The sequence below is a fragment of the Hesperophylax consimilis genome, chromosome 20 (assembly GCF_061612785.1).
Source record: "Hesperophylax consimilis isolate HC1 chromosome 20, BYU_Hcon_1.0, whole genome shotgun sequence".
Classification (NCBI taxonomy): Eukaryota; Metazoa; Arthropoda; class Insecta; order Trichoptera; family Limnephilidae; genus Hesperophylax; species Hesperophylax consimilis.
Window position 1 is genome coordinate 17,648,273 of NC_142855.1, and position 25,640 is coordinate 17,673,912.

General features: G+C 32.7%; 1 protein-coding gene across 2 annotated transcripts in view; it reads right to left on the reverse strand.

Moving 5' to 3' along the window:
- LOC149414227 (phenoloxidase-activating factor 1-like) overlaps positions 1-25,640 on the reverse strand; it is a 38,342-nt gene that overhangs the window by 11,488 nt on the left and 1,214 nt on the right. Inside the window, exons 2-9 of one of the 2 annotated variants that reach the window (XM_089643841.1) lie at positions 11,386-11,489; positions 9,605-9,713; positions 9,421-9,524; positions 8,699-8,759; positions 8,349-8,452; positions 8,152-8,242; positions 7,552-7,664; positions 5,184-5,293 (exon numbers count right to left, since the gene is read on the reverse strand). In XM_089643841.1, coding sequence (XP_089499967.1) covers positions 5,184-5,293; positions 7,552-7,664; positions 8,152-8,242; positions 8,349-8,452; positions 8,699-8,759; positions 9,421-9,524; positions 9,605-9,713; positions 11,386-11,489 — 796 coding nt within the window. The remainder of the gene's footprint in view (positions 1-5,183; positions 5,294-7,551; positions 7,665-8,151; positions 8,243-8,348; positions 8,453-8,698; positions 8,760-9,420; positions 9,525-9,604; positions 9,714-11,385; positions 11,490-25,640) is intronic. The other variant, XM_089643842.1, reaches the window with a different exon arrangement.

Genomic DNA, 25,640 nt, shown 5'->3' on the forward strand with positions numbered 1-25,640 from the left:
GGGATAGTTAGTCAGCCAAGAATATTTAGTTTATTTCTGTTCAAAAATGGTTTTATGTTTTCATCATCAAAACAAGTGAATTTGTAAAAGAGCCATTTTTTATAAATAACTATCTGTACGCGTTGCTGTGGTTCAGTCTGTCTGTGTAGATACAGAAACAATAGCGCGTGTTGCTTTTACATCGAACAGACATTTGACGGCCGGCATAGTCCAGTGGTAACGCATTGGACTGCCATTCCGAAGGTCGCGGGTTCGAACCCGGCGTGCGCAAATAAATTTTATTTGATTAATTTGTGTTATTTCACAATTAATTAATTAAAATAATACATAGTATATTTGCGGCACGTTCCAGAGTGGAAGATACTACCAGTATCGCCCTGGTGTAAGACCACCATTCAGAATTGAAACGTTGCTCCAAATGGCTTTAGCCGTGTTTAGTGACTAGATCTGAATAGCCAGGTACTTCCCCACCTTCCTCTTTCCCTTCCCCACTTACCTTCAGCCTCACAACATCCCCCAATTGGGGATGCCATAGTCTCACTAGCTCCAGACGGGTGCAGTTGGGACTCTTGTGAGGTATTCACTATAAAAAAAAAAATTAAAAAAAATATGGCGCTGTTTATAAAGGAACATGTTTTACCTGTCACAGGTGACACCTATACAGGGTGTCCGGGGGTAAAGTGCAGTACTATATAGTAGTATAGCAGTATTTACCAGTGGCGGTCCGTGACTTTTCATTTAGCTAGCTAGAGTGGTTGGCTAGTGGCTAAAGATTGACAAAAACGATATATTTTAATAATTCAATAACAGAAATATTTAAAGAAAAACAACAACAACATTACTAAACTAGGCCCCGGGAAAATAAGAGGAAGGTAAATGCTAAATCACTATTTAGATTAATCTTTGCTACGAATCGGTATACATTATGAATACCAAATAATATACTATGCATAAATTGAAGCTTTTTCTTTCTTTATTATTGATCGGAATTAAAATAAAATTATTGGTTGCGTTACAAAAAATATAAACGTAAACCACTGATTATTTTGTTTTTTCTTGAGGTAACTAAGAACTCATATAAGAAACACCTTTAAAAAAATACCGTCTTATGGCTAAGATTATTTTTTATAATTATTATTGACTAACTTTTTTTCATTCATATAAAAATATTTAACAAATAAATAAAACTCACTTTGGCGCTTACGTCAAATATATCCAGACTCCGCTGGTCAAGCAATTGTCGCCTCTATTCGTGGTGATATAAGACACAAACATTCTAGCATCTGTACAGAAGTCCGCGGAACGTGGCACGGAACGGAAGTCGGTTTGGGACAGTTTTTTCGACGGTTTTTTCTTGTCGGCATTATTTTGGTTACGAGTATTATTAGTTCTCAAACGGTGAGGGAGTTTTGTGTGAAATTGTTATTATTCATGACCAAAATATTATTATTTTTTTTAATCTCAAAATACTTTTTAATGTATAGTTTTATTCATTATTTAACAAAATTAATGACTTACTTCTTACGGAAAAAATGGTTTCAGTTTGCATTTATGTTTACTAATAATGCGTTTTTACAGGTCCATAATTTATTGAAGATGGGGAATAAAACGAAATAATGTTGTAGAGAGGTTTAACGGAATAATAGCCAAATTTGTAGGTGGAAAAAGGATAAATTATTCCAATAAGCAATCTTATCAAAGGCGATGCTATGCAGCGGTTGTATCCCACAACTCTCGAAAACCACTGTATACATTACATAAACAACTTTTAGGGAAAAGTCCTGGAGGCAGACTAAAAAAATCAGAAGGAAACAGACTATCGAAATGTCGTCTTACTTTGCAACATTTTCGGAAGAAAAATCGAATTCAGCGACACATGAATCGAAAAGATGCTGAGTATGGAGAGTTTTGCATAAAACCAGATATTCCTGAATCTATTTTCGAGGCGGAGAAAGAAATACTTTTGGATGAGTTGAGAGAAAAACAAAAAGATAGGAATAAAATAGAACGGGAAACAATTTTACAGAGTAACTAACTGCAGTGAATGGATGGAGTTGCGGCGTAAAATGATCACAGCATATTCATTTGGAAAAGTTGTACGTAGAAGAGACAATATAAGCAGTGCAGCTCTTGTAAAATCGTTGTTGTACAAAGTCAATATCTCTCATGTATCTTCAATAAGTCACGGAAGAAAATATGAGAAAGAAGCTTTACATCAGGCTAGCGTTGAACACGATATTGAAATTCAACCGTGTGGGCTATTTATTGACAAGAAATTTCCATTTCTAGGAGCTTCTCCGGACGGTCCTAAGACATTTTACTTCTACTAACATATCGCCGCTAACGGCGATATGTTAGTAGAAGTAAAATGTCCTTTAACCTCCTTCAAACTTGGCTTAGAAAGAACTATTCAAGAGAAGAAGTTACTTTTTGGAGGACAAACAAAGATGGAAGTATGAGCATAAATACAAATCATGATTGGTATTTTCAGGTTCAAGGGCAACTTCACATTACGGAAAAAAATGTCTGTTTATTTGTTGTATGGAGTGGACGAAAATATCCTTTAAAAACTGAATACATTTATAAAGACGACGATTTCGGGAAAATAAAAATGGAACCCAAATTTGTCCGATTTTATTTACATAGCTTACTTCCTGAAATTATTGATCCAAGAAATAACAGGAATATGCCAATTAGGAATCCTCCTTTTATAGTCGATGCAATCAATGACAAACTAAAAAAAAAAACACTCTCTCAACCTCCAACAAAGCGTAAATTAACATATTCAGAAAAAATACCAGATCCGTGTGATGATGTAGAAGTTACGCCTATAACGCAATCATCATCAATGGAGTTACAAAATGGCATAATTACAGACGATGTGTCAACAATTGTTTCTGATTTCAACTCTATTGATATTGAGAATGTTATATCATTTGAGAAATTTTAGGTTTATGAATATGCTACATAAATTCACAGTATAAGTATTTTTTGTTTTTCCAATTTTTTTACATTATAATAAAAGCAGGTATAAGTACATTTTTTTAAAATACATGTAAAGCTAATATGTTCTAATTAGTGGTAATAATACCTCCCTAGTTGAGAAATTATCGTGATTAGAGAGGGAGTACTATCACAAGTTGATATTACATTATATATTCAATAGTTGCTACAATTAACATGCATGTAGAATTATATACTCATGCACTGTTTTTAGAAAAAAGAACTTAAGAATTGTTCCTTGATAATTTCTAATACTGGGTATTTGTTTGGTAATCTGATTGTTCTTCAAAAATTATTTGTAAATTGAATTTAAAAAATATATTAGCAACATAAATTTGATAAAAGTATTTAATTTTTTTAAATAATATATGTAAGTGACATTTCAATGTATAGCATTATTAACAAATATTTTATATGTATTAATAATGCATACAAATAAAATCAATAAAAAAATATACAGTTATTATAAAACGTAATTATTATATTAATCACTAATATCCCACAGTTTGAGTCCATCCGGCAGTCATAGCTCTGCCGCTGTTGTCAAAATAAGATTGATAGTAATCGTCCACCAGTTAAAAAGGTATTAGTAGGTATATGAAAGCATTGGCGAACGGGGAGGCCTGGTCGGGCGCTTCCTACGTATTGCAGGTACATAGTACGCGGCTACTGCAATTACTTGTCTCGTGCAGATAAGACCAAAAAATGTGCACATTTTATATTCTGATGGAAGGGGTAGAAACCTAAATATGTTTGGCGTTTATATTCGCCTTAAGGCATATGCCATCTTTAGGGATGCTGTGTAATTCTTGAAGAAGGTCTTGAAGAAACCCATATCGTGGGAGGAAACAAACATAGAGGCCCGCAAATTACTTTACAGCCAAGCTGTAGGGTTAAAAAATAAATCTTAGAAACAACCTGTTCACATGTGACAAATGTCAACCGTGTACAAATATTTGCAGCATCTTCCATTGAAATACCGGTACTTACTTGTAATACTTGTATCGAAAATGAAACGGAAACACTCCTAAAACAATCTGTATCTCTTAAACTTACTGGAGGTCTAGCACGGTCAGTCGATAAAGCCATATGTCATATATGGGCAACAATTGATCCGACGACCGATAAACATATTTTAGGCCTCCATAACATCAGATAAGCTTCGTTTAACTGTCAATATACACATCTTCTTTAATAATGTCGTTCGTTGTGCAAAATTACTGGCTTCTTAACGAACAGAGTTGAACTAACGAAGCTCTTAGAATTGGAAAAGAAGTCGTGTAGTCGGTGAACTGAGGCGGGTACGGGTACCGCCGCCCCGAGAACTATTTATTACATAACCACCACCTCTGCCATAGGTCACCCCAAGTGATTCGCTACGTTTGGTGACTTAGCAGGGGTGCCCGGTTCATCAGGTTTATCGGGATCTTGGCGGCAGATGTGTCTGCCCACCAACTGCATGACAGGCCGGATCGGGAGAGACTGGTTGGTGGAGACCTTTTGACCTCTTCAGCAGGACTCTCTCGGAACATTGCCTCGCACCGCAGCGGGAGGGATGGATTCATACATCTGTCATTCCTAGACTCACTAACCCCCAGATTTTAATCCACCCCTTATACCTTTTTCCTTCCCAGAACTTCCCATCCTTCCTTTCCTAAAAAGAAGCCCCACACAGCATCCCCAAAGAGGACAGAGGCCCTGAGGGGAACTGTTTTCAAATAAGGAATTAAACAAATACGTCACTATCTCAATGACATTTCTATTTTGAAATATTCTTCAGGCAGGTAGGTGCCATAATATTGAAAAAATGCAAATAAGAAAGTCAAACACGACTATTTCACATGAAAAAAAGTAATCTTTACTGAACCATTAAAACGGCCACCATGCCGAACCCAAAACTGAACGTACAGACAGATGAAATGCAAAACGGTCCGGTTAAAACAGGACTTCGTAACGCAAAGTCAATTATGTGAAGTAAATTCACTAGTTCGCCACTTATACCACGAGTTTTCAGACACCGTGTATACCACGAGTTTGTGAAATATCGTCGAAAATGCACTTAAATCTTTCAGGTTAGATCGTTCAAATATCAAATCAATTTGTTTTTCTATTTTCATCGTTGCAATTTTCATTATAACAATGAAGAGTTGAATTTTAAAATGAAGAAACAATAAACTCACCCAATGTTTGTAATGGCGCGTGCAGTGCACACCACCCACCGGTCACTCAGTAAGGTCACTGGTTCCCCCCGCCAGGTGATCTCTCCTCTCTGACCTGTTCCAATACGTCCCTGGGAACACAACACATCTTTATATTAATCTCTAAGCAAGTGTTGTTTTAAATTGCTCGCAAAATGTTTGCTGATTTTCGTTTTTTCATTTGCTTTGTTCATTTTTACTGCCAACCATCTGGAACCAGTGACACTATGGCATCCCAACCAACCATCTGGAACCAGTGACACTATGGCATCCCAACCAACCATCTGGAACCAGTGACACTATGGCATCCCAACCAACCATCTGGAACCAGTGACACTATGGCATCCCAACCAACCATCTGGAACCAGTGACACTATGGCATCCCAAATTGCGGTGTGTTGTGAGGTTTAAGGTAGTGGGAAGGGGAACGAGATGCAGGAGAGAAAAGTACCTGCCTATCCAGATATAATCACGTATGACCGTGTTAAAAATGAGGAGATCGTCACCAAACGCGGCTAAAGCCATTTCAAGCAGCGTTTGAATTATGAATGTTGGTCTTACACCAGGGCGATACTGAGAGTATCTTTCACTCTGTAATGTGCCGCAAATAATTAATATTTTAAATGAATACATTGTGAAATAACACAACATGACCAAATTTTTAGCACACATCGGGATTTGAACCCGCGACCTCCAGATTGCTAGTCGGGTGCCCTCGATTGGCCGGAGCTGGTAGGGCTATATCACTTAAAATGAAACATCTCAGTATTGCCCCGGTGAAAGGCCTTCAGAATGGAAACTTTGCTTGAAATGGCTTTAGCCATGTTTAGTGGCCACCTGTTCCCCACTCCACTACCTTCAGCCTCGTAATAACATCTGCCCCGATGATGGAAACTGTAATGCTGTCTGAAATTTTGGATAGAGTTGGAGGTAGCGCAACATGGCATAGTACCCCAAAAAAGATCACCGCAATTAAAAGATGTAATTTACATGTTAGTATGTGTGTATAATATTAATTGAAAAATATAAATAAAATTGATTACAAATATTTTGAATACACACTACACAAATACGCAATCATTTTTAATTTGATCCCATGACCACTGAATCCAGAGCCAAGGACTTTACCCGCCCGCCGATGTTTTCAGAGAAAAGTCAGATCTATAGCCTAAATTTAAATTGTGCTCATTGAAATTTTAGTTCCTTTCTATTCATGGGCTTTCACAAATTTGTTTGACAAATTTAGTTTTTCTCCAAAAAATAATTAGTTAGTTAATAATTACATTTCAAAAGTAATCTTTGATAAGATTTTTGATCACCAAAATAAATAAATGTTTTGCAAAGAATAAGCAAATAGTATGGAAGTATGCGTCGATTTGAATATTGCTCATTTCAAGAACAACGGACTCTCGTGTCTAAGATGAATGAAGTATGTATATACTTGACTGGCCACGCACTAGGCAGCCAACATGATCTGCAATTTGTATTCAAATGTATTCAAGCAACGTCATAGGGCTCTATGGAAGCCAAATATAGTCGGCTGCGGAAGTCAGTCAAAACATTGCGATTGCGCAACCAGCCTCAAATGTGACTAGGGTACATGTGTGTGGATGCCTCAGTCCTCAGTCCTCACGCACTTGTCGTGGCAGCCAGTAGAACTGGTGATATTGGCTGCTACAAGCTACAACTGGCTGCTGCTTTATAGGGCGGCTGCCTGGTGCGCTAGTCAGCCCAACTCTAAGGTCATGGTATTTCAAAGAGAGAGTACAATATAGACAATGTAATATAGTTGTGAGTGATGAATACTTGGGGCAGGTGGATGAGTTTGTTTATTTGGGAAGTGTGTTTAGAAAAGATGGAAAGGATTACGACTATTTAAAATAAAGCAAAATTCAGATTTTTTCTTAAAAATTGTATTTTTTATTCAAGAACAATTTAATTAAGTTAAGTAGCATTTTGAAAAGACGCAGAATTTTTTCATGCCTACAGGACGTTAAATAATATTACTGGAGCATTTTTTTCTATCAAGGGAATTTCATATTATTTCTTTATTAACTCGGTATCTTGCCGCTTAGGCGGTTTGGGCATGTAGAGCGGATGAACCGAGAAAGTAGTGTAAGGAGAACATACGACTTGGAAGTTACTTGAGTCGGGTCGGGTCAAAAGTCAGAATAACGCAAGAGTATGTGAGATGAATGTGAATAAAGCAAGGAGTGTATGCGAGACAGAGTATTGTAACGGTGTATTCTCTCTGCCTACTCCTGCCAGGAAACGCAGTGATGGCTAGTTAGTTATTTCAAGAAATTAATTAATATATAATAAATAAAGCTAACTAATTTATGAAACTTACAGAGTACGGGGCCTCGGCGACAGTCCTCATGGGAGTCAGGTGATATTCTATGTTGGAGTCTGGTGTGTGCAGAGGACACAGGTCTCCCCAAGTTTCCGACAACTCTATGCAATCTGTAGAGGAAACAAAAAATTTTGCAGATGTGTATATTAATATAGTGCCTCTTGTGTCATTACTTCAGTCAAGTAAATTAAAAACGTATTATTTAAAAAAATTAAGAATGTTATGTTTTACACTTGCACTAAAGGAAAAATATAAAATTATTTTTGCTGATGTGTGGTTTAGTACGAGGTCTAAAAATAATAAATTGACGTGCCCTACTTAAAGTTGAGAGTAACTCTATTATTTAGTCTGAAAATCTATTAATTTAAAGAAGAGAACTTTGAAAAATATGTCACAGTTTTGTCGTAAATCATCCAATTGCATAGTTTGAAATTTGAGAAAATACAATACTAATTGTTAAATTTCAAACTATGTATTAGGTGTATTTACGACAAAACTGTAAGAATTTTATTTTATAATTCTCTACTGTAAACTAACACATTTTCAGATATGCAACATGGTTTTATAATATTTCTGGTCAGGTTTAACAAAACTCACATTCTGCGGCCTTGGAGCCAATCGGTAGCTGAGTGACAAGTCCCTCCGCGCAGCACACCAACTCCGACTCGTTATCAGTCATGTCACATTTCTGTAGCAAAAGAAGGTCATGTTAGGGGTCAAGTATGGGGTCAAGGGGTCAAGTATAAGTCAAATATGTTGTTATTGTCAGAGACACATAAAGGAAGGAAGAGTACCTGTTGGAAAATTCCTTTACTGGCGGCCTCCTTCGCTGTCTGGCAGTTGGCGAATGGTCTGCACACTCCCGCAGTCCCCGTGTGCTTCATAGTGCAGTTCATCCCTTCAAACAAACAGATACACCAGGGTTAAACAATACAACACAACATGACGATGAATATTCTACCCGCAATCCAGATTCCGATTGATGTTTTCGGGTCTACGGTAAGATGTGTCATCAAAAATTCAGAAGACTGGCTGCTTTTTGCAATGATGGTATTGTGGTGATGAGTGAGCCCAGGGATTCAACGAGCCATCGCATCGCCTAATGGATTTGAAATGAATGATGATTAAGTTCTGGGTACTATACCTTCAACTGCTGTCACCAGAGGGCAGCAGACAATCTGAACGTTGCCCTCTACGTTGCATGTCTGAAAACAAAAAGCTTTTGTTATTATTTTAAATACCTTTTTAAAATTAATCTTCTTTATGATTTTGCTGTTTAGATGTGAGGGAGAAAAAGGCACAGAAAATAAAAGATTAGCTCATGTACGAGAATCGAACTCGGGACCTGTCCTCGCTCCGAGAGGAATGCATCAAGAAACAGCTGCTCGGCCTTTTTCTTTCAAAACTTTAATTTGGATTTGAGGCCAAAACAGTTAAAATAACTCAGAGTTCAAAAGTATTATGAATTGTGAGTCTCCATTTGCATTCATTGTTGAATTAATTTCTATGTTGCTGATGGATATCTTTTCTTTAAATACTGTTTTATCTCCCGGCCTGTGGGACTAACTCGCCGAATCGCTTCGGATGTTTTCATCGATTGCGTTTGAACGCTAAGAAGTGTTGCATTGTGTATATGTTATCATATCTTTGTTTATTAAAGGTACTATATTTATATGAAATTGTTTTTGTTGTTGTCACCGGACACTTCTTGTTTTTATGAAAGTGATTTAGGAAAAACAGCTGAAAAGATAATTGCTTTCAAATAGTTTGTTCATTGCTGGTTTTATTTTTGATTATAGTAGAAAATCAAATTGCCGTAAGTTTAAAAACTTGATCTTGTCAGATTCACAAAGGGAGGAACAGTACCTGTGGCAAAATGCCTTTAAAGGCGGCCTCCTTCGCTGTCTGGCAGTTGGCGAATCGACTGCACACTCCCGCCCTTCCCGTGTCCACCATCGTGCAGTTATCACCTACAAACAAACAGACATACCAGGGTTATACAACACAACAGGTGAAGGTGAATAAAGTGTATGAAATGAAAGTGAGGTACCTTCTGCAGGGCTAGTTGTGTTTGTCTGGCATCTGGCTTCTAGTCCCGTCTCTTGCCCCGGTACCCAGGGACAGCACACTATCAACTTGTTCTCCGGGGAGGTGCACATCTGAAAACAAATCACATTGTACTTTAGTAGTTGTATTAGCTTGGCATCTGGCTTCCAGTCTTGTCGCTTGTATTTTCCTTACTGTCAAGGTGAGAAATCTCTATTAGATATATCTGTTCTTCTAAACTACGCAACGGATTTTGAAATGGTTTTCACTATCATTTACAGAATTTCATCCGGAAGGTTTATACGTATAATAAATGCAAATATAGAAACTAGAGAAAAGACTCCGAGCAACGCAACGTCAGCAAGTATTATCTAAACGGTGTTATAAAGAGAAAACACCAAGCTTTATATTCAAATATAGAAGTTAGCCACAGAAGAATTAAAATGTGCACCTTTAAGATATCAAATGTTCCAAACGGATTTTGAAAAAAATTTATTCAAATTCATTAACTTTTATAAATTTATTTTTATTTTTTCTATTAAAATGCGTGTTTTTATAATTTATTTCGTGCACAGCAATTTTAGTTAGAAAAACGTAAGGTGAGCCATTTTTAAAACTTATTTTATGTTTGCATTAACAAATTTTATTTTTCATAAATAATATAATTATTAGTAATAACATCAATTTTTTCTCATAAAAAAATAGAAAGTGTATTTCATCACTTTTCAAAAACAGTTTGGAAATACTATTTGGATTTTATTGCAATTACATTTTATTAACACATTATTAAGTAAGGGGTCTAAAGTCCCAGTTGGCATATAGGTGATAGTATTACATTGGAGTTAGGAGCTGAGACTTGGTATAAGCTTCTAATTAGAAAGTTAGTTTAGTTCATTACAAAGTTAGGGTCCACTTTAAAGTCAGGCGGAATATTTGTAATGATTTGTCCTTTATTACACGTATGGAGAACTTTTACCTCTGTCTTTGTCAAACGAGTTTTTGTTGTCTAGTAGGTGTGACGCAACATTGGACAGTTCACCTTTATCATCACCCAATAATTGGTGACGTATTCTCGTAAGCAGCTTTTGGACGCTCTACCAGTTTGCCCGATGTAATGTGACGAACAATTAGAACGGTTAACTTGATAAAAGCCAGAGTTTTACAGTTTTTTCTCTCTTGTCTTATTTTTAATAAAGATTTTAATCAAAGAATTACAATTATTGAATGCTTTTATACATTTATCATTATTGGTTAGTCCAATTTAAGGAATTTTATTCCAGAGTTTTGTGAGGTTTTTCTTTAATTTTTATTCATTTGTGAGATTATTGCAAATATGTAAGTTTAAAAAATATTTATCTTTAATAACTGTCAATAGTTTTGCTACTATATTCATTGTTCTGTGTTGTGGTTTTTAGAACATTTATTTCATTATTATTTTTTTAATGATAAACTAATTTTTATAAGACAAGATTTTATGCATAGCATAAAGGATAACAAATAATTTTGAGCAATCATTAGTAGCCTGAAATATCAATACAAATTGAAAATATCTCACGAGTAAAAATAAATGCCGCCAACGGGAATTGAACCCGTACCTTTACTAATGTTTATAAGACAAGGTTTTATGCATACCATTAATTTTGACCTTCTACTGTTTTGTTTTTGATTGTAAAATATCCACATAAGAATACCAAACCTATAATAATAACTTTGATAGATAATTTTATTAACGGATTAAGTTGACAAGCATAGAGGGACTATACAAGACTATCCATGTGACCTCACCTGTGCTGCTTTTCCTTGAATGGCCGCTTCCAGAACCACGGGGCACTTGTAGAGATGTGTGCAGACGCCAGGCTGAACGGTTTCAGCCACGACACACAGGTCTCCTGCAACATTATATCAGAACCAAGTGAGAACAAGTGACAGAAAAGAGAAGAACCCGCGACCTCTGGATTTGTAGTTGATGACATTACCCCGCATTAATAATTAGTTCACGATTACAGGTGGTTTTTTATTTGGCCATCTCATTGCGAATAATTCTTTCTTTTACATTAACTCCTACACACAGGATAATTTCACAAAATAATTTAAGAGGGGTAATATGTCATCTTTGAATGAATGAACCTGGGTCTTGAAGAAAACTTTGTTGTAGGAGGGAAATGCGCTAGTTATTCGGAGCATCTTCCATTGAAATACCGGTAGAAGAAGGATAGCATTCTTACTTAACGCCTGTGCTCTAAAAATTGAAATCCGTTTATTAAGATAGGAGAATCTGTCAAACGAAACCGCCCTTTTTGCGCAAAGACAAGGTTTATTTTAGCATTTTGGGGCTCCAGACCAGAGGTGGATCCCATTTGTCTTTTCCTCAAGTTTCTAAGAATATTAAATGAAGGGCTCGGGCGCAAATAATGCTAATTTATATTAAAAAAATATTTAATTACTAGCTGTACCCCGCCACGCGTTGCTGTGGCTCAGCCTGTCTGTGCAGATAGAGAAACCTGTCACAGGTGACATCTTTATAATATAGATATATTAAAACACGCATATTCTAATGCAACATTGTGTCAACATTTCCAAGCAATCGGTGATTTAACATTTCGAACAAACATTAACATTTTTACTTACATATAGATTCCGTCCACGGCAAAATAACATATTATAAACTATCTGTCCATCTTTGTAGGAAATATAGTGTCAAACCAAACTTGTCTTATAGGAATTCTATGAATTAGTTAGGCATTAATCTAAATAGTACAGAACTAGCGCACACCCGTGAAAAATCATAGGATAGTCTGAATTCTTGACAAATCAGTTCCAATTTTGCAAATACGTTGATAACATTATGTAATGTTTATACTAACAAAAAGCGTATTTTAATAAAATAATTTTTTTTTTTTTAAATTTTTTAATTTCCTTTATTTTTTCCCAATTTACATATTTCACAATACAAGTTTTTTAATAATATGAAAGGGAACCCACTAAGGCGCAGCCTGTGCGTGGGTAATATAATTTAATACATTAGATTTTTGTACCTAAAAATATATAACAGTAAAAATAAAATAAAAAACAGTAAGCATAATAAAGAAAAACGGTAGGATTATAATTAAAGTTATTCTAAAATATTGTGCAAGGGGAGCATATTAAAAATAAATCAAAGTAAAAATAAAGATTGTAAGATAATATATATGAATTAAAAGAACACAAAATAAAATAATAATAACTATACAGAAACAAAATAGAAAAAAGTAAAAATTAAATGAATAATGCTTCAACATTTGCATTGTACAGCCACAACTTTAATTCTTTTTGGTATTGCGCTAGTTTAGTTGTTACTTGAATTTTTTTTGGTAGTAGATTAAAAGTGCGAGGTCCAATAAAGCTACTGTGAGTTTGCATTAGTTTGGTATTGGTTTGTGGGGTATAAAATACATGATTTCTTCTAAAGTTGATTTTGGGTTCATATTTTTTAAATTTATTTTGGTTTTTCATGACGTATTTCAGGCTTTGAAGTAAAAATAGTTTACGGAGATTGAATAGTTGAGATTCCTTGTACAATTGATCAGTCGAAAATGTCCTCTTTTTATTATATATAACCTTGATAATATGATTTTGTACTATTTGTAGTGGTTTTATAAATGTATCTAGTGCGCCACCCCATCCTAATATACCGTACATAATTGAGGATTGCACTAGAGAAAAATAAATCATTTTCAATTTGTCAACATTGAGTACTTCCTTAAGTCTATAAAATATGTACGTCAGATATCTTAATTTAGAAACGGTGTTATTAATTTGTGGTTGCCAGTTTAAATTTGTGTCAATATATATACCCAAATATTTGATCTTTTCAATTTTTCCAATTTCAAAGCAAGAGGTGCATGTTACTTTATTACAGTTAGCATTATGTAGTCTAATTTTAAGGTTATTGGGAGGTTTGTTTTTACTGTTTTTATAAAAAGTTAGGTAAGATGTTTTACTATAGTTTAAGAAAAGTCTATTACAAGTTAGCCATGATAAGACATATGAAATACATTTTGTTGCATTTAAAAAAGTTTCAGGCCAGGATTTTCCATTTACTATTATTGCTGTATCATCAGCGTAAGATACAATTTTACCAGGGATTACAACATTACATAAATCATTAATATATATTAGAAACAGAATTGGGCCAAGCACAGTCCCCTGTGGTACTCCATTTTTTATCACTGTTTCTGTGCTATAAAAGTTCCCTATTTTTGCTTTTGTAATCTGTCTTTGAGATAGTGAGTGAGAATTTTTAGTGCATCTTTTTTGAAACCTATTTGATTAATTTTCTTTATGAGTAGATTGTGATTTACAGTATCAAACGCTTTTCTTAAGTCTAAAAATATAGCTAGACTTTTTTTTTATTTTGATCAACAGATGTGTATAAATTTTTTGTCAGATCGAATATTGCATCTTCAGTGCTTAATTTACTTCTGAAGCCATATTGATTGTAGGACAGAATATTGTTTTGTTCTAGGTATTTCATAACTCTATTTTTGATACATTTTTCAAATATTTTTGAAAGGTTTGAAACTAAGGAGATAGGTCTGTAATTGTCTAATATGTGCGTGTCACCCGATTTGTGAACTGGTATTATAGTGGAGATTTTAAATTGTTCTGGGAAATACCCTTCTTTTAGGGATATATTATAAATATGTTGCAAAGGAGTTAAAATATATTGTTTTATTTTTTTTAGTGTATTACCTGATAAATTATCAATTCCTGAAGAATTTGTTGGTTTTAGGCTGTCAATGTGTTTTTCAATTTCATTAGTTGTGATAGGTGTAAAATAATCTAATGAGTTAATTGAATTGTTTGTTGGTACCAAAAGCAGAGATGAGTCAACGGGCGCTGTATTAGCAATCTTACTGGATGATTCAAGTACTTGGTCTACGACATTTGTGAAGAAGTTGTTAAAGTTATTTGCAATGTCAGATTTGTCAGTTATAATATTGTTATTTATTTTAATCTCCTTAACCTCAGTTGATGCTATTCTTTTTTTATTCGTTATTTCGTTAATAATATTCCACGTTTTTTTGGTATCATTATTTGCATTATCAATTTGTTCACCATAGTATTTTTTTTTACAACTTCTTATTAACCTATTAAGTAAATTTCTATACAGTAAATATTTTGTTTTCATGAAGGACATTGTTCTGACATTGTTTTTTTGACAGGCTCTTTGATAATTTAGCATCTCTCTATATAGTTTATCTCTTTGTTTAATGGAGACTATTATTCCTACAGTTATCCAAGGTTTAATTTTTTTATATTTTCTCTTAGATATAACAATTTTATTTGTACTTTTTGAAATATATTCATGGAGAGTTTTATAAAACGATTCTTATACTGAATATGGGTTTGAAATTGATAGAATTTGATCCCAATTTTCCAAAAGAAGTAGATTATTTAATGTGAGGTAATTAATATTATTTTTTTCAACTGTTTCAGAATTTTCTTTTGAATTTGCAGTTAAGATGTTGTGTCCGTAAAATGTTGGGTAATGATCAGTAATGTTTGTTATTAGAGTTGAAGATGTTGTTTTAAAGTGTTTGTGTGATTTAACAAATATGTGATCTAGAGTCGTGGAGTTATTCAAATTTTCTCTAGTTGGTGAGTTTATGTAAGACTGATATCCAGCACACGACAAACAATCTAAGTACTCATTTATACAGTTTGTTCTTTTGTTATTTTCATTTATATTTATATTGATATCACCGGTTAATATTGCGAAGTTGAAGTTATTTCTGTTAGTCATTTTTAAAAGCGAATTAAGTTCGTTATTGAAGAGAGTTTCATTTAGTGAAGGTGATCTATAAATAGCTATTAGCAAATAATTATAATTGTTATGGTTAAATGTTAATTTAATAGCATTTGCTGTTTTAAAATCTAAAATCTCGAAAGCAGTTTTCATGAGACAATTATTCATAAATACCGTGACTCCATCGTGTCCAGTATGTTTGCATTTAGATGAAATGGTTATATATCCTGGCAGGTTATAGGGTATTACCTCTTTCATCTGTGTCTCTGTTAATATAATAATACTAGGAGAAAAATCTAGACTTTCGATTGGGACACAGAGTTCATCAAAGTGCTTTCTTAAACTCCGTATGTTCATATTTGGAACTGAAAAATTAACATTTTTAAAATGATTATTTAGTTCACTTGTGTTTTTACATATAAAGTTTTCATGCAAAAAATTTTCATCAGACATTTTGAACAATGACGAAGTATTTATACATGTATTATGGTCACTTGTTTGTTTATTCGGAGGGAATGTCTTCCGGCTGCCTTATGTGGATGATTGGGGCTAATTCATCTTTTCTCATCATTATGTTACCATTTTTTGCCCAGATAAACTTGTAGCCTAGTCTTGATGATTTCGCCAGAAATAGGAGGTGTTTATTATTTTGTGACAATTGTTCATTAATGTAAACAATGTTTTTATAATCTTCAGAAAAATGTATATTTTTTGGGTACAAAGTACCATATTTTCTTTTCTGGGTTATAATATTGTCCTTACTTTCTTTGTTTTGAAAAGAAACTACTATCCCTGGATTTTTACTTAATGGGTTTCTGTTTTTAATTCTATATGTGTTTGTTATTTTAGGTAATTCAGTTTCGCATTTTATTGTTTCCAATATATTGTGAACTATTTTAGGTAAGTTTTCATTCTCTTTGAAAGGAACACCTTGTATTTCAATATTATTTTGTTTTTGAAATTGTTCCATTTTGTTCAATTGCATTTTGATTTCCTTATTATCTGATTGTAATTGTTTAATTAAATTATCTTTGATTTTATTTTTTTCTTCGTATTCGTCAATTTTATTACAACAGAATTCCACAGACTTTTTAAGTTCTCTGAGTTCATTTTTCAGTTGTTCGTTAAAAGATTTCATTAACTGTTCTGATAAGTCCTCAATTTTTTTTTCCATAAATTTCATCATTTTAATACACTTTTGGCAAGTGATGCTTTTAAATACTAAAACAAATTATTTTTTTGCGCCCGTACATACGCAATATGATTAAATTGTTTTCTAAATTCTTTCAAGAGAGGCATACAAATACAATATTGGATGGAATTATCGATACAATATTGTATTTGAATGAATTTTTTGAAAGAATTGGGTCTGGAGTGAATTTAAATAAAATAATTAAATTAACGCCATCTATGGATACGTATATTATAACGTACGTTGCATTTCACCTATTAACACAAGATTTTCGAAAACCGTCAAATTCACGGGTTCAACTATTAAGATTAAAAAATACAGAATAAAACAAATGTTTTTTTACTGTAATAAAATTATTTAGTGTGTCGGGTATAATGATATTCATGGATGTACACGGTGTCCGGAAACTCGTAGAACAACCGATAAATCTACATCGCATGTGGAGTCACTACATGTTCTTGTGGAATATCTATTTTTATTTGAGCTTTCTTTACGAGTCTTTATTTTTCATTACGTGTCTTTGCTTCGAGTTTGTCTGGCAGCTACATTTATATAAATTAATTCCAATAATTCAGGGCTGTCAATTAGCAATTTGATAATTTAGAATAAAAATAATATATCAGTCAAAAGTCTTCTATCTGATGATTTCTATTATAATTTATAAATTCGATGGAAATATTCATTTTATAATTGATGTACTGAAAGAATTTATTGTGTACCTTTTCTAAGGCTTGAGAATAAACTTTGTTGTACAGTGATACTGTCGAATTATATTTCTAATTAACTTGGTGCTAATGAGCAATATAGATGTTTTAAAGTTAACACATTTTTAAACTTTGCCCCCATTCTCAAAATAAAAGCGAGCATTCTCTTTGCATCGTTTGTAGTTTCATCGATGTGTAAGTTAAACCGACTAATGCTACAATTTAAAGATACTTTTGCTGATAATACAGTAAATATTTAACATGTAAATCACTTTTTGACCTGCTCTGGGAATGATTCTTTTATGAAAAATTTCCACCAATTTTCCAAATTAAAATTTTTCGATATGTTAACTTCCCGAAAGAAAAAAAAAATAAAAAAATAAGAAAATATCACATAATATCAAAAAATAAACATTTTTATAAAGACTTCTCCGCCAAATTTTTGATTATACAATTTTCCGGGATTTTTTTCTCTAAAAATAACAATTTCCCAACATGGAAAATCGAAATTAAAAAAAGATAAAAACATTTTTTTTAAATTACCGAAACATTTTCCGATTTTCTTGGAAGCATAAGTAATTTTGTAATTTTTTTTTTCAAACATGAAAAAGTGACTTATCACATAGATACCAAATAAAAACCATTTGTGAATGCCTACGTAATATATGTACGTGATATTTGGTTCATTTTAAATCCACTGGACGGATAAATACTAACATATAAGCTTGGGAGTTTCAATTAACTAAGAAATTTATTACCAATAGACTTGAAAAATCAAAGAAATTGTTTATTTTGAAATAAAATCCATAATCATAATTTGACAGACTTGTCAACTCAAGTCAAGGCATTGAAGTTTTTGGTATATATCGTAGGACGGGTGGTTTCATTACATTTAAACGATTCATCAAATTTCAAAAGTTGTTTTTCAAGTTCTTTGAATGTTCTGTTATTATTTCGGTTTGTGTAACAATAATCCCTTTACACACGAGTTTTAGACTCTTGTAAAGGTAAACATGTTAATTTTTATTGAAATATGTTCTTACTATGTAAATTTAAATAATTATACTGTATTTTATAAAATAAATAAATCAAAATTTTAAAAAAATAACAGAACTTGAAAATAAACATTGAAATTTGATGACTTGTTCAAATGACTTGCAGCAAAGTCACCGGGAAAATAAACATGACAGGAAAATAGTCATATGTGATGTTGGGTTCATAAGTTAGTTTTTTCATAACAATTATTATTTTTAATTTTGGAAAACGTTATGTTTAGTTTTCTTTTTGATTTTGTTATTTGAAGTTTGGAAAATTTTCATCTTGGAATACTTTTTTTTCTGTTGGGAAATTTTTGATTCTGGATCCTTTGTTTTGCTGAAAAATTTCCTCGGGAAAAATTTGTCAGAAAAAGGTAGGGAAATTTAGTTTATGTATGAAGTTTAAAAAAAATACTTAAAAGATCAATTATTCTTAAGAAAATCTGAAAATTTAATTTCGGGAAATTCTCATAAATATATTTATCTTTTGATATTATGTGTAAAAAATTTCCATTTTGGGTAATTGTTATTTTTCGAAAAAAAAAATCCCGGAAAATTGTATAATCGAAAATCTTTTATTTTTTGATATTATGTGAAGCTTTTTATTTTTTGTGAAAAAAATTATTTTGAAAAAATTTGTATTTCGAAAAATTTTGATTTGGAAAATTGGTCGAATGTTTTTCATAAAAGAATCATTCCCCCGAGCAGGTCAAAAAGTGATTTTCATGTTAAATATTAAACGTATTATTAGCACAAGTAGCTTTAAGTTGTGGCATTACTAAATAACTAACTGAGTTCAAAATTTCCAAAATAATCAATATTTTGTGGTTCAAAAATCACTAATTACAAAAAAGACTCCAGCGGACCACAAAATATATATTATTTTGGAAAAAATTGAAGATTTTCAAATGAAAACTTAAACTTGGTTAGTTATTTAGTGTCACTTAATCTCTCTCTCTCTCTGGTTTCAATCCTGGGATTGGTTTGCAGCAATTTCATCTAATCTCCTCTTCCATTCTTCCCTGTCTTGTGCGGCTCTTTTGACTTGTGCATATGATGAGCAGCGCACGTCCACCAGCAGGTCCTCCAGGTACTCTCGGCGTGGGCGTCCCCTAGAGTTGGTCCCCTCGGTCATACCCTCCATTATGACATGCAAGAGGCCTTCTTGTCGTATAACATGGCCGATCCATCTTGCACGCCTTTCGGACAAGGTCCTGAGCAGGTGCCTTCCTCCTTCGATTCTTTGGAGAACCTCCTCATTTGTAACATGGTCTCTCCAGGAAATTCCTAACAGTCTTCTATAGGACCACATCTCAAAAGCCTCTAGTCTCCGTTTATCTCTTTCGGATAGGCACCATGTTTCGCAGCCGTACATCAAGATACTCCATACATAGGTCTTGATGAGGAGTATTCTCAGTTTTAGGTCTATATTATTGGATTCTATTATTTTCGACCTTTTATTGAATGCAAGCCTGGCCTGATGTATACGGCAATAATAATAATAATAATAATGATATTACAGTAGATTCAAATAACTTAGACGTTATTTATAATCTTAGGGAAATCAACATTGCAAATTTAAACTTTGTTGATGAAAATATAGTAGAATTAGCTAACTTACTTCATAATAATATAAACAGATATATAGATGTAGAGCCAACAGTTAGACCAAAATTACCGAAATTGCATACGTCAAAGAAATTATCTAAATTAATTTTTGAATTAAATAACATAATTTTACCAAAAATCATATTTGACGAAATTAGTTTTTTAGATCTTCATACAATAGTATACGCTAGTGCGATTACTGTTTGTAATAAGTTAGGAATTAAATTATCATCCTCTGACGATAGATCATATAGTTATAGTAAACCAGAATGGCAGATCAGATTAGAAAATGATGTAGTATTTTTAAGAAGTAACATAGCTAGAGTAATAGAATATAAAAATGGAAATAGAAGTAGGAAAATTTTGAGACATGTAGATGAAATTGGTAGAAAATTTGGTTATAACATTGATAGTCATAATAATGAAAATATAATCAATGATTTATTGGATTTATTAAAACAAAAATTAGGCGTAAAAGCTAGTAGATTAAAAAGATATAATTATACGTATAATAAAAAAAATAATAATAGATTATTCCAGAAAAATGAAAAAATATTTTATTCCAAACTTGACGATAAACAAAATATTATTTCGAATAATAATATTCCGTTGCCATCTGAATCAGATATGCGCGATTTTTGGACTAAAATTTGGAGTAAAGATATAAAACATAACGAGTCAACTCCCTGGATAGAAAATGAAGAACTCAATTTTTCAGGTATTGAACAAATGAGTTTTTCTAATATATCGGTTGAATTGTTAACCAAAATTATTAAAAATACTCATAATTGGAAAGCCACGGGTTGCGATTGGATACATAATTTTTGGTACAAACGTCTGACTACTTTACATCCTCTTTTGGCAAAAAATCTTTCAAAATTTTTCAGTCAACCTCAAAATTTTCCAAATTTTCTAACTAAGGGCATTACTTATATGTTACCCAAAAGCGAAAATATTAATAATCCCTCTCAGTACAGACCCATTACATGTTTACTGACAATATACAAAATTTTGACCTCTTGTTTAACAGATTTAATATATACTCATTTAGATGAAAAAAATATTTTATCTGAACAACAAAAAGGTTGTCGCAGAAAACATATGGGATGTAAAGAACAATTAGTTATTGATTCTGTAATTCTAAAACAGATTCAAACTCGAAAACGTAATTTACATACTTGCTATATAGACTACCAAAAGGCTTTCGATAGTGTCCCGCACTCGTAGCTGATCAAAGTATTAAATATATATAAAATTAACCCCATTATTATTAACTTTTTGGAAAATATTATGTCCTTTTGGAATACCAATTTACTTATCAATTTAAAAGGTAAGAAAATAGTAATACCGGGCATTTCAATTAAAAGAGGAATTTTTCAAGGAGACTCATTGAGTCCTCTTTGGTTTTGCTTAGCATTGAATCCTCTATCTAAAATGTTAATTAAAAGCAAGTTTGGAATAAAAGTTAAGGGTAATACAGGGGAGAGTAGTACAATTTCGCATTTATTATTTATGGATGACATAAAATTATTTTCGAATTCTGAACAAAATTTAGAGAAAATGATTGAGGTAGTTAAAAACTTTTCAGATGATATCAAAATGACTTTTGGTTTAGATAAATGTAGAACGATCCATATAGAGAAAGGCAAAATTGTAGATGGGGACGAGAGTATATTTAGAAATTTCCAAATTACTAGTATGAAAAGAGATGAGGTTTATAAATATTTAGGATACCCACAATCAAATAGATTAGACCATACTAGTATTAAAAATGATATTAGGATTAAATTTCAAACTAGGATCAGGAAAATTTTAAAATGCAATCTATCTGCTAAAAATTTAGTAAAAGCAATAAATACTTGGGCAATACCTCTATTAACGTACTCATTTGGCATAATTAAATGGTCTAATACAGATTTAGATAACTTAGAAAGATTAATTAGAACTACGCTAACAAAGTTTAATTGCCATCATCCAAATTCAGCTATAGAACGAGTTAATTTACCTAGAAATTTAGGAGGTAGAGGTATAGTCAAAATAACTTCTTTAAAACATAATCAGGTAGAAATGCTAAGAACTTTTTTCCATAGGAAAGCTCATAGCTCAGAAATGCACAAAATAATTTGCAAGGCAGATAGAAATATTACACCTTTAAATTTATACGATGAGAATGCCAACATTTTTATAAATCCCAACCAGGAATTATTAGATTCCTGGTCAAATAAAATTTTACACGCAAAACACTTCAATTATCTCAACCAAACATATGTTGACAAATTTTCGTCAAACAAATGGTTGAGTATTGGAGAGTTGAGCGCAGAAATAGAAGGATTTATGCTTGCCATTCAGGATAGAGTCATAAATACTAAAAATTATAGAAAGCATATAATCAAAGATACAAATCAAATTGATGATTTGTGTAGAAAATGTTTGGCTTTTCCGGAAACTATAGAACATATTATATCTGGATGTTCTATATTAGCACCGTCCGAGTATACATTTAGGCACAATCAAGTTTTAAAAATAATTCACCAAAATTTGGTAATTAAACATAACTTGATTGACTCCCGTAATATAGTACCATATTATGAATACGAACCAAATTCATTTTTAGAAAACGAATTTTATAAAATATATTATGATAAAACTATACTAACAGACCGAACGATTAGTCATAATAGACCCGATATAGTTTTACATGACAAAATTAAAAAAATAACTTATATCATTGATGTCGCTATTCCAAATTCCTGTAACATTCAAAAATCTGTCAATGAAAAAATTAGAAAATACACAGATTTAGGAAACGAAATAAAAAGAATTTGGCATTCTCAGACTATAAAAATATTACCATTCGTTATTTCGGCTACTGGCATTATACCTAGCTCTCTCATTAAAAATTTAGGCGTATTAGATCTATCAAAAAATTTATATATAAAGATGCAAAAGTCGGTCATTTTGAATACATGTAGGATAACGAAAGATTTTTTAAATATTTATGTTGAGGGATCAGTAGGATTTATAGGCCCTGTTAGAAGTACTACCGAGCCGAACCCTCTGATATGAAAATATCTGGAGTCGGTGAATTTTTTTTTCCCATTTGATCTCTGGTGAGTTGACGTGTTGTTGTTCTTGTATTGTTTTGTATTTATTTTACTTATATAATGCACTTGCATAGTGTTGATTGACTAGCTGATCATTTGTGGAAAAGTGAGTGGAAGGGTTTAGTTTTTCCTATGGGGAAGATTTAACCCGGACAACAAAATCGGAAGCATAAAAAATAAAAAAAAAATAGCACTTAATCTAATAATACAAAAAATATTTAACATGAAAAAACGCTCTAATACATTCGGTAGAATGACCCAAAATAATTTATCTTTTTATATTATAATATTTGGCTAATTAGCGTCATTTTCGTGAAAAATTACCTCAAGGGTGCTGTACTAATTTATTTATTGAATAATTAATTAGTGTTTTGTTAATAGATTTTTTTCACACGGATATGAGGTTCTCTTGGTAATACATTTGTATGTATTAATATTAAGAAAAGATGACGGTCATTTAATATGTCAATTTGTGACAGAAAAAAGAGACCTGGTTATTCATATTAGAGGTAATCTTATTTGGTTGGTCAGAGGGAGAAAACATATATCGGGAAAGCAGAATCTCGCTGGCAACAGTTTGTAACATTTAGGATTTAGCAGATATCAATGCATGGATTTTGTATAAAGACCAGTGGCGCACCACAAAAATATACATTTATAGAAGAGTTTCCAAGAAGACAAAGAGAAGAATTGTGTAATGGTATGTAATTACTTCAACTGGTGACTTTACTGGTACTGCATCAAGCACTCTACATTATAAGAGTTAATGAGTAAATCATGACAAACCTTCCAATATTAAGGACTGCACCTCGCGGCAGGAACAGTACAGAAACGGACTACGCCTCGCGAGGATCACAGAAGTGTGTTAAATATTTAAGTGTATCACAAGTCATTAGATTGCACCTCACGAAGGAAAAACAATAGGAAACGGACAGCTTCTTGATAGGATTAAAATAATTCATTGGTGCTAATATTTTTCACCGGTCGTTTTAGATGAAAAAATTGAGATGGTTATTCAAAATCAAATTATTTATGAAAAACTTTGCGCAAAGTGGTACAGTAGAACCCCGTGAATTCGAACCTCGATAATTCTAATAAATTTTATTTATTTTTTATTTTATTTTTTTTTTTTTAAAAGAAAGACAAACATTCCCGGGTTACGAATAACCTGACAATATTTGAAAATCTCCTACTACCACCACGGTAAGCTGAAAATGTTGCTTGTGTTGTGATGGAGGACTTAGCCAGTCGAGGAATTGAACACACTACGCCTGGGTGGGACCCAAGCGCGATGTCAACTCGGCCACCGACCGGTCTAAAAAACGGGTAATTCGAAATTTTCGCCAAAAAAATTTCCGCAGAAATTTTTTCACGTACAAAATGGTTTTTTATTTCGAAATTCGATAATTCGTAATTCGAAATTTATTTTTGTCCGCGCACGAAAATTTGTTGGTGTAATTCGAAAAAAATTGATTTTTGCGAAAATAAATCATAATATATCGTAAATCTGAATAAGTCAGCCGTGGCGGTAAAACGCCGAAAAATTTATTTTTACATCGTCCTAATTAGTATTATTATTTTGTAAATCTGAATCGATTTACACTGGAATGCCGAGTTTGAAGGGCCGATAAAATACGTGTTATGTCGTAGTTTTACGAGTTTGCACCAAATATCTGAATTTCCGCGACGAAACTCGGCCGCGAAATTTCGATTTACGCGTAAATGTATCGTATTTTTACGAATTTATTTCGAATATTTGAATTTTAAAGGGCCCGCCACGACGGAAATCGGACGCGAAATTTCAATTTACGCGGAAACATATAGTATTTTTACTAACTTTACTTCGAATATCCGAGTTAAAAAATACGGCGCGACGGAAATCTGCCGAAAAATTTCGATTTACGCCGAAATATGACATATTTTTACGAATTTACTTCGAATATCTGAACTTAAAAGGCCGGCCGCGACGAAAAACTGGCGATAAAATTAGATTTACGCGGAAATATGCCATATTTTTACGAATTTACATTAAATATCTGGATTTTAAGGGTCGGCTGCGACGGAAATCGGTCGCGCATTCTCGATTTATATGGAAATATATCGTATTTTTGCGAATTTATTTCGAATATCTGAATTTAAAGAGCCGGTCGCGACAGAATGCGGCCGCGAATTCTCGATTTACGCGGAAATGTATAGCATTTTTACGAATTTATTGCGAATATCTGAATTTAAAGGGCCGGCCGCTACGGCAATTGGCCGCGAAAATAAAGAAATAATTGGTATTAATACTAATTTACTCCTAAAATACCACCCGGATTTGAAAAGGCGGCCGAGAAAATCGATTTTCGGCGTATTTTTTTTTTCATAAAATTTCGAATTACGTGGGAATTCGTTAATTCGAAATTTTATTTTTGATGTCGCGTGGATTTCGAATTAACGAGGTTCTACTGTATAACTATTTATGTTTTTTTGAATTTTATTCGGAAATTTCATTGGTTCATGCAACCATGTATTATGTCATTATTTTGATAAAATATGTGTTCGTTTTTTTCCCTAATAAACTAAAATCAAAATGTCGACATTTTTCGAGAAAACTGAAAAACGATG